We start from the raw sequence: 10,540 nt of genomic DNA, 5'->3' as shown, positions 1-10,540 counted from the left end.
TCATGTGTACTTGAGTGCACTTGAGAAAAAGGTGAAATACATTGTTTTTTGGTGAAATGTCCTCTAGATATCAATTAGGCTAACTGGTCCATTGTATCATTTAAAACTTGTGTTTCCCTGCTAATTTTCTGTTTGGTTGACCTATCCATAGGTGTGAGTGGGGGTAGTAAAGTCCCCCACTATTATTGTGTTACTCTGAATGTCCCCTTTCCTACTTGTTAGCATTTGCCTTACGTATTGAGGTGCTCCTAATGTTGGGTGCATATATATTTATAATTGTTTATCTTCTTATTGGATTGATCTCTTTATCATTATGTAGTGTCCTATGTCTCTTATCATGGTCTTTATTTTAAAGTCTATTTTATCTTATATGAGTATTGCTACTCCTGCTTTCTTCTGGTCTCCATTTGCGTGAAATATCTTTTTCCAGCCTTTCACTTTCAGTCTGTATGTGTCCTTTGTTTTGAGGTGGTCCTCTTGTAGAAGCATATATTGGGGTCTTGTTTTTGTATCCATTCAGCCAGTCTTTGTCTTTTGGTTGGGGCATTCAATCCATTTACATTTAAGGTAATTATTGATAAGTATGATCCCGTTGCCAACCTTTTCTGTGTTTCCTGTCTAGAGAAGATCCTTTAGCATTTGTTGAAGAGCTGGCTTGGTGGTGCTGAATTCTCTCAGCTTTTGCTTGTCTGTAAAGGTTTTGATTTCTCCTTCATATCTGAATGATATTCTTGCTGGGTAGAGTAATATTGGTTGTAGGTTTTTCTCTTTTATCATTTTAAGTATGTCCTGCCATTCCCTTCTGTCCTGAAGAGTTTCTATTGAAAGATCAATTGTCATCCTTATGGGGATCCCCTTGTGTGTTATTTGTTGCTTTTCCCTTGCTGCTTTTGATATTTGCTCTTTGTGTTTAATTTTTGTTAGTTGATTAATATCTATCTTGTGTTTTGCCTTGGGTTTATCCTGTTTGGGACTCTCTGGGTTTCTTGGACTTGGGTGGCTATTTCCTTTCCCATTTTAGGGAAGTTTTCAACTATTATCTCCTCAAGTAGTTTCTCATGCCCTTCCTTCCTTTCTTTCTTTTGGGACACCTTGGAGAAGACTCTTGAGCATCCCTTGGACTGCAAAGAGATGAAACCAGTCAGTCCTAAAGGAAATCAACCTTGAATATTTATTGGAAGGACTGATGCTGAAGCTCCAGTACTTTGGTCACCTGATGTGAAGAGCTGACTCATTAGAAAATATCCTGGTGCTGGGAAAGACTGAAGGCAGGAGGAGAAGGAGATGACAGAGGATGAGATGTTTGGATGGCATCTCTGACTCAATGGACATGAGTTTGAGCGAGCTCCAGGAGGTGGTGAAGGATGGGGAAGATTGGGGTGCTGTAGTCCGTAGGGTCACAAACAGTTGGACACGACTGAGTGACTGAAAAACAACACCATGGTACACACAAAATCTCATACATTCTGAGACCCAGGACAGAGGCAGGAATATGAAAGAAGCATGCATGTAATTTCCTTATAAATTACAATGAAAAGTTATGTTAGCTAGACTAGAATTGATACTGTGGTGCTGGACAAGACTCTTGAGAGCTCCTTGGACAGTAAAGAGATCAAATCAGTCAATCGTAAAAGAAATTAACCCTGAATATTTATTGGAAGGACCAGTGCTGAAGCTGAAGCTCCGGTACTTTGGCCACTTGATTTGAATAGCTGACTCATTTGAAAAGACCCTGATGGTGGGGAAGATTGAAGGTGAGAGGAGAAGGGGGCGACAGAGGATGAGATGGCTGGATGTCATCACTAACTCAACGGACATGAGTTTGAACAAACTCTGGGAGATAGTAAAGGACCGGGAAGCCTGGCGTACTGCAGTTCATGGGGTCTCAAAGAGTCAGACATGACTTAGCAACTGAACAGCAACAATAATATTATCAACTATATTTCAGTTTAAAAAGTTTATTAAAAATAGTTACAAATTTAGCAGTGCTGCAGGGTACAAAAGCAACATGGAAAAATCAGTTGTGTTTTTGTGCACACACAGAGAAATTAACAAAACAATCTTGTTTATGATTACATCAGTGAGAATAAACATCCAGTAATAAACTTAACCAAGGAATTTAAAGATATGTACTGAAAACTATAAGAAATTAATGAAAGAAATGAGAGACCCAAATAAGTGGAAAGATATTCCATGCACACAGGTAGGATGAATTGATGTTCAAATATAGAAACTACCCAAAACAGCCTATAGATTTCCTGAAATCTTTTTCAGCACTCCATTTAAAGAAATAAACAATTCTATAGTTAGTATGAAACTACAAAAGACCCCAAATAGCTAAAGCACTCCAGAGAAAGAAAAAAGCTGGTAGCATTACACTCCCTGATGTCAAACTGTATGGCAAGGTATACCAATCAACAAATGATATGCTTTTGGCATAAAAACAGACACACAAATAAACTGAACAAAATAGAGGTCCAAGAAATAAACCCACACATATATGGTCAATGAATATACTAAAATGGAGCCAAGAATATTCAGTGAGAAAAATTTGTTTTTTCAAGAAAAGATGTTGGGAACACTATGTAGCTACATGCAAAAGAATGAACCTGGAGCAATATCCTATCTCATACATAAAAGCTATCTCAAAATAGATTAAAGACTGAACATAAGATTTGAAACCAAAAGAATCCTAGATGAAAACAAAGGCGGTAAGACACCAAAAGCAAAGACAATAGAAACAAAAATAAACAAGTGGGGCTACTTAGAAAGTAAAAAAAAAAAAAACCCTTCATAGCAAGGAAAACCACCAACAAAATGTAAAAGCAATCTTCCAAATGGGAGAAAATATTTGAAAATCACATATTTGATACAGAGTTAGTGTCTCAAACGTTTTGTTAAAAACTAATATGAGTCAATAGCAAAAACACAAACAATAGTATTTAAAAAATAATCAGAGGATCTGAATAGACATTTTCCAAGGAATCTATACAGATAGTCAACATGCTCACCTTCAATAATCATTCAAGAATTTCAAATCAAAGCCATAATGATGTCACATAACCCCTGTTAGAATGGCTGACATAAAAAACAAGAAACAACTGTAGGTGAGGATAGGGAGTGAGGGGAACCCTTGTGGCCTTTGGTGGAATGTAAACTGGTGCATCCACTATGGAAAACAGTAAAACATTTCCTCAAAAAGTTAAAACTACCATATGATCCAGCACTTCCACTTCAGGGTATTTATCTGAAAGAAATAAAAAGTACTAACTCAAAAATATATCTGCATCATTATTTACAATAGTCAAGACTTTGAAACAATATATTTGTCCGTTGATGAGTGGAAAACATATATATATATATTATTTGGTCATAAAAATAAAGAAAATTCTTACATTTTATACAACATGAGTGGACTATGAAGACACTGTGGTAAGTAAAATAAGTCATACAGACAAAGACAAGTACTATATGATCTCATTTTTATATGAGATCTAAAAAATAAAAGAAGAAAACAAATGCTGAGAAGAGATTGGTGGTTACCAGAGGCAGGAGTTGGCAGTAGGTGAAATGGGTGAAGGTGATCAAGAGATACAAATTCCCAGTTATCAAATAAATAAGTCATGGGGATGTAATGTACAGTATGATGACAATAGTTAATAATAGTATAACATATATTTAAAAACTGTTAAGAGAGTAAGTCTTAAAAGTTCTCATCATAAGAACAAATTTCTACATGTTGTAACTTCACTGGGGGCTTCTCAGGTAGCACTAGTGGTAAAGAGCCCACCTGCCAATGCAGGAGATGTGGATTCGATCCCTGGTCCAGGAAGATCCCCTGGAGGAGGGCATGGCAACTCACTCCAGTATTCTTGCCTGGAGAATCCAATGGACAGAGGAGCCTGGCAAGCTACAGTCTATAGTGTTGCAAAGAGTTGGATATGACTGAAACAACTTAGCACCCACAAGCAGCATGTATGATATTCCCTTATCAATTATAATGAAAAGTCTATGTTAACTAGATGTACTGTGGAGATCTTTTTATAATATGTACGTATATGAAAATACTATCTTGTATATGTGAACTAATATAACATTATATGTTAATTATACTTCAATTTAAACTTTTAAAAAATAAAATTGTTGGCATGTTACTGGACCCTAGAAGAGATAGGACACATGACCACAGAACACTCAGTGACATTGCACCTGAAATGGTCCATTAAAATCTGGGTCCTTCAGACCCACCAAGTGAAACGGGACCAGCAGCAGTCCCTATAAGATGGAAATGGTTATCTGAGACCAGGCCAAAGCAGGACCAGAGGGGCCAAACTGCATGTACACATAGCCCAGGGAAAGCAGGGCTTTCTGCACTCCACGAATCCCACTGGTTTAATACATAATTACAACCAGGGTGAGGAGAGCTCAGTTGTGTCCGACTCTTTGCAACCCTGTGGACTGTAGGGTTTTAATTTCATGGCTGCAATCATCATCTGCAGGATTTTGGAGCCCAGAAAAATAAAGTCACTGTTTCCCCATCTATTTGCCATGAAGTGATGGGACTGGATGCGAAGATCTTAGTTTTCTGAATGTTGAGCTTCTTCTGTCCTTGAGGATTCTCCAGGCAAGAATACTGGAGTGGGTTGCCATGTCCTCCTCCAGGAGATCTTCCCAACCCAGGGATCGAACCCAGGTCTCCTGCATTGCAGACAGATTCTTTACCATCTGAGCAAAATTAGACTGTAATCACAATTTTTCAACTTGTTTCTTCCTTAAACAAAGAGATGGGAATACCAGACCACCTGACCTTCCTCATGAGAAACCTGTATGCAGGTCAGGAAGCAACAGTTAGAACTGGACATGAAATAACAGACTGGTTCCAAATAGGAAAAGGAGTACGTTAAGGCTGTATATTGTCACCCTGCTTATTTAACTCATGATGCCGAGTACATCATGAGAAATGCTGAGCTGGAAGTAGCACAAGCTGGAATCAAGATTGCCAGGAGAAATATCAATAACCTCAGATATGCAGATGACACCACCCTTATGGCAGAAAGTGAAGAAGAACTAAAGAGCCTCTTGATGAAAGTGAAAGAGGAGAGTGAAAAAATTGGCTTAAAGCTCAACATTCAGAAAACTAAGATCATGGCATCCGGTCCCATCACTTCATGGCAAATAGATGGGGAAACAGTGGAAGCAGTGGCTGACTTTATTTTTCTGGGCTCCAGAATCACTGCAGATGGTGATTGCAGCCATGAAATTAAAAGACGCTTACTCCTTGGAAGGAAAATTATGACCAACATAGACAGCATATTAAAAAGCAGAGACATTACTCTGTCAACAAAGGTCTGTCTAGTCAAGGCTATGGTTTTTCCAGTGGTCATGTATGGATGTGAGAGTTGGACTATAAAGAAAGCTGAGTGCCGAAGAATTGATGGTTTTGAACTGTGGTGTTGGAGAAGACTCTTGTGAGTCCCTTGGACTCACTCAAGGAGATCCAACCAGTCTATCCTAAAGGAGATCAGTCCTGGGTGTTCCTTGGTAGGACTGATGTTGAAGCTGAAACTCCAATACTTTGGCCACCTGATGTGAAGAGCTGACTCATTTGAAAAGGCCCTGATGCTGGGAAAGATTGAAGGTGGGAGGAGAAGGGGACAACAGAGGATAAGATGGTTGGATGGCATTACCAACTCAATGGAGATGAGTTTAAGTAAACTCCGGGAGTTGGTGATGGACAGGGAGGCCTGGCGTGCTGCGGTTCATGGGGTCACAAAGAGTTGGACATGACTGAGCGACTAAACTGAATGTTTATTTTCTCCTGTTATTTAAAATTCCTGATTTATCCCTTTAATAGTTATCTAGTGATTTACCATATGGTATATTGAAACACACATAGACATTTCCTTTTTGTTGAATATATATATATATTCACAACACACTTCCCTGTCCTTCCCTATCTCTTGTAGTTTGCTTCATTGAGTCAGTGATACCATTCAACCATCTTATCTGCTATCACATCCTTCTCTCTTACCCTCACTCTTTCCCAGCATCAGGTTATTTTCCAGTGAATCAGCTCTTTTCATCAGGTGGCCAAAGTATAGGAGCTTCAGCTTCAGCATCAGTTCTTTCAATGAATATTCAGGGTTGATTTCCTTTAGGATTGACTGGTTTCATCCCTTTGCAGTCCAAGGGACTCTCAAGAGTCTTCTCCAACACCACAGTTCAAATGGATCAGTTACTCAGCTCTCAGCCTTCTTTAGGGTACAGCTCTCACATCTGTACATGACTATTGGAAAAACATAGCTTTTACTAGACAGACAGACCTTTGTTGGCAAAGTGATGTGTCTGCTTTTAAATATGCTGTCTAGGTTTGTCATAGCTTTTCTTCCAAGGAGCAATTGTCTTTTAATTTCATGGCTTCAGTCACCTTCCACAGTGATTTCGGAGCCCAAGAAAATAAAGTCTGTCACTGTTTCCATTTTTCCCCGTCTCTATGCCATGAAATGATGGGATCAGATGCCATGATCTTAGTTTTTCGAATGTTGATGTTTTAAGCCAGCCTTTTCACTCTCCTCTTTCACCTTCATCAAGAGGCTCTGTAGTTCCTTTTCACTTTCTGCCATTAGGGTGGTGTCATCTGCATATATGAAGTTGTTGATATTTCTCCTGGCAATCTTGATTACAGCTTGTGATTCATCCAGCCCGGCATTTCTCATGATGTACCCTGCATATAAGTTAAATAAGCAGAGTGACAATATACAGCCTTGACCTACTCCTTTCTCAATTTGAACCAGTTCATTCATTGTTCAATGTCTGGTTCTAATTGCTGCTTCTTGTCCTGCATACAGGTTTCTCAGGAGGCAGGTAATGTGGTCTAGTATTCTCATTTCTTTAAGAATTTTCCACTGTTTGTTGTGATCCACACAGTCAAAGGCTTTAGTGTAGTCAATGAAGCAAAAGTAGATGTTTTTCTGGAATACCCTTGCTTTTTCTATGATCCAGCAGATTTTGTCAATTTTATATCTAGTTCCTCGGCCTTTTCTAAATCCATCTGGAAGTTCTCAGTTCATGTACTGTTGAAATCTAGCTTGAAAGATTTTGAGCATTACCTTGCTAGCATGTGAATTGAGTGCAACTGTGCAGCAGTTTGAACATTCTTTGGCATTGCTTTTCTTTGGGAGTGGAATGAAAACTGACCTTTTCCAGTCCTGTGACCACTGCTGAGTTTTCCAAATTAGCTGGCATAATGAGTGCAGCACTTTAACAGCATCATCTTTTAGGATTTGAAATAGCTCAGCTGGAATTTCATCACCTCCAATGGCTTTGTTCATAGTAATACTTCCCTATGGCCCACTTGACTTCACACTCCAGGATGTCTGGCTCTAGGTGAATGATCGCACCATCATGGTTATCTGGGTTATTAAGAGCTTTTTTGTACGTTCTGTGTATTCTGGTCACATCTTCTTAATATCTCCTGCTTCTGTTAAGTCCATACTGTTTCCATCTGCTATTGTGCCCATCATTGTATGAAATGTTCCATTGGTATCTCTGATTTTCTTGAAGATATCTCTAGTCTTTCCCATTCTATTATTTTCCTCTATTTCTTTGGCTTGGTCACTTAAGAAGACTTTCTTATCTCTCCTTGTTATTCTTTGGAACTCTGCATTCAGATGGGTATAACTTTCCCTTTCTCCTTTGCCTTTAGCTTCTTTTTTTTTCAATTGTTTGTAAGTCTTCCTCAGACAACCATTTTGCCTTTTGCATTTCTTTTTCCTGGGAGTGGTCTTGATCACTGCCTCCTCTACACCGTCACAAACCTCCAGCCATGGTTCTTCAGACACCCTGTCTATCAGATGTAATCCCTTGAATGTATTTGTCACTTTCACAGCATTATCATAAGGGATTTGATTTAAGTCATATCTGAATGGTCTAGTGGTTTTCGCTACTTTCTTCAATTTAAGTTTAAATTTTGCAATACAGAGTTCATGATGAGAGCCACAGTCAGCTCCAGGTCTTGTTTTTTCTGACTGTATAGAGCTCCTCCATCTTCAGTCACAAAGAATATAGTCAATCTGATTTTGGTATTGACCATCTGGTGATGTCCATCTGTATTGTTGTCTTTTTGTTGTTGGAAGAGGATGTTTGTTATGACCAGTGCATTCTCTTGGAAAATCTCTGTTAGCCTTTGCCCTGCTTCATTTTGTACCTAAGGCCAAACTTGCCTGTTCCTCCAAGTATCTCTTGACTTTTTACTTTTGCATTCCAGTCCCCTATGAAGAAAAGGACATCTCTTTGGGTATTAGTTCTATAAGGTCTCTTCTTGAAATATAGATACATATCTCAAGAAAATTTACTAAAGTTATTAATTTAGGCTACTCTTGTAGCTTAAAATGAACAAGGAATTCTCACTGTCTAAGGGGAAACAAATCAACTCTGGAGAATTCCTGAGGTTTCATTCAAGAAAAGGGAAAGTGCTGGGGAGAGAACAGCAGAAGGGCAGCATCTCATAATTTCCCCAGTTGTTCAGTAAACTACATATAGGTATTATTCTTCTCTTTTAAATTACAGTATGGAATTTGTATCCATTTAGTTTATGTGATTTTAGTAACTAATTGTGAGTCAACTATGCAATAAGATGTTTATATAGTAGGGTATGAGCTTATAACATGTAATACATATTTAAATGACTTTATTTCATCATCTCATAGTTTAAAATGCACCTTTCCTAGCATCTTGTATTATAAAAGATACCAGTTTATTTTAATATTAAACTTTGGAATTCACCTAAACCTGGTTCATTTAAAATAATTTTTATTTATTGTATTTCAACTTTTCTTGCTAATTTTAATAGTAAGCCAACTCATGGAATTCTAGTTCATCTGAGCTCCATAGTGAATTTATATTTTATTAGAGAAAATTTCTAATAACTTCATAGATTTCAAACAATATTTAACTTAACATGTAAACTAATTTTCTGGAATTTTTCCTAACGTGATAATGCCCCAGTGAAAAGTTAAGGACCTCCATAAGAAACCTGAAAATCACACATGAAAAATTTTATTTACATATGGTCGCAATCACCCTGGTTTCCTGAACCACATAACACCTTGGGATTTAAACTCTGAACTGTAGTTTAGCCCATAGTCACAAGCGTGTTCTTTTCACAGCTGAGAAGCATTCCTTGCCTGCTAAGATGCCCCACATCTCCCCATCAACTTCATGAGTGCTGCCACCACCTCCTTATTCCTCAGGCTGTAGATAAGGGGGTTCAGCATGGGAGTGAGGATGTTGCTGAAAAGAGAGAGAGCCTGGTCCTGCTCTGGACTATGTGAGGAAGTGAAAGTCATGTAGATGAATATGTTTGGGCCAAAGAAGAGACTTACCACAGTTAGGTGGGAAGAGCAGGTGGCCAGGGCTTTTTTCCTGCCCTTGACCGAGTTCATACGGAGGACAGTGAGGAAGATGAGTGTATAGGAAGCTATGATGAGACTGAAAGGCACAACAAGCAGTACAATGCTTGTAACCACCACCACTACCTGATACGCTGAAGTGTCTTCACAGGAAAGCTTAATGAGGACTGGGACCTCACAGAAGAAATGGTGGATCTCCCTTGACCCACAGATGGGAAAATGCATAGGGTAGACTGTATGGATAAATGAACCCATGGAGCCTCCAATCCAACATCCAGCAACCATGTGCAGACAGAACCTGGGGCTCATGATGGTGGGATAACGCAGTGGGATGCAGACAGCCACGTAGCGGTCATAAGCCATGAGAGTCAAGATGAGGCATTCTGACATTCCCAACATCAGGAAGAAGAAACTCTGTGTTCCACAGCCAATCCGTGATATGGTCCTTTTCCCTGTGAAAAAGTTAGAGGCTGTCTTCGGAACAATGGTAGAGGTTAATGTCAAGTCAATGAGGGAGAGTTGACTGAGGAGAATGTACATGGGTGTATGGAGCCGAGAGTCCCCCCAAATCAAGACAATGAGAAGTAAGTTTCCCAGGAAAGCAAGGATGTAGATGAAAATGATCACGAAGTTGAGAACAATGGAATGCTGAAACTCAGGAAAGAGTCCCACAAGGATGAAATCAGTTACTGATGACGCATTCCCACCCACCATGCTTCTAAAAGAAATATAACAGGGCTGGGGAACAAATCAAATGGATTAGAACAATGGACACTCAGTACATGTCTTTTTTTTTTTTTTTTTCAGTACATGTCTTATATCAATATGTGGATCTAAAATTTTTTATCTTTCCCCCAAATGTTGGACCCTCACAATGTGTGCTATCAACTCATAAGAAGTATTTAACTACATTTTGTTGAGCAATTGCCTAAAAGTGTGTTAAATAAAGAATATTAAAAAAAAATGATCAAATTTAGTTCCTCTTCACTTCCCTTGGATTTATCTTGTTTTCCTCTTTCTATTCTTTATTTTTTCTCTCTCTTTGCTTTTACTTGGAGAATCTTATAGTGACAATGGATCTACTTTCTACAAATTTGAACCTCAAAATGTATATATTATTTCTGATAGTC

At 38.6% G+C, this 10,540-nt stretch overlaps 1 protein-coding gene across 1 annotated transcript; it reads right to left on the bottom strand.

Moving 5' to 3' along the window:
• Window positions 1-9,188: 9,188 nt before the first annotated feature.
• Window positions 9,189-10,124, bottom strand: LOC145511289 (olfactory receptor 2T27-like). The gene has a single exon (XM_081504281.1). It carries the CDS (start codon window positions 10,122-10,124, stop codon window positions 9,189-9,191), a length of 936 nt encoding a protein of 311 aa, XP_081360407.1.
• Between the last annotated feature and the right edge of the window lie 416 nt (window positions 10,125-10,540).

This window comes from Giraffa tippelskirchi, chromosome 6 (assembly GCF_054371585.1).
Source record: "Giraffa tippelskirchi isolate mGirTip1 chromosome 6, T2T-mGirTip1v1.2.pri, whole genome shotgun sequence".
Classification (NCBI taxonomy): domain Eukaryota; kingdom Metazoa; phylum Chordata; class Mammalia; order Artiodactyla; family Giraffidae; genus Giraffa; species Giraffa tippelskirchi.
The sequence above is the reverse complement of the archived record's forward strand: the minus strand, read 5'-3'. Positions and strand labels throughout refer to the sequence as shown.

What these genes read in the sequence shown, in the direction of transcription:
- LOC145511289 (XM_081504281.1), bottom strand. Translation starts at nt 10,124, where the DNA reads ATGGTGGGTGGGAATGCGTCATCAGTAACTGATTTCATCCTTGTGGGA.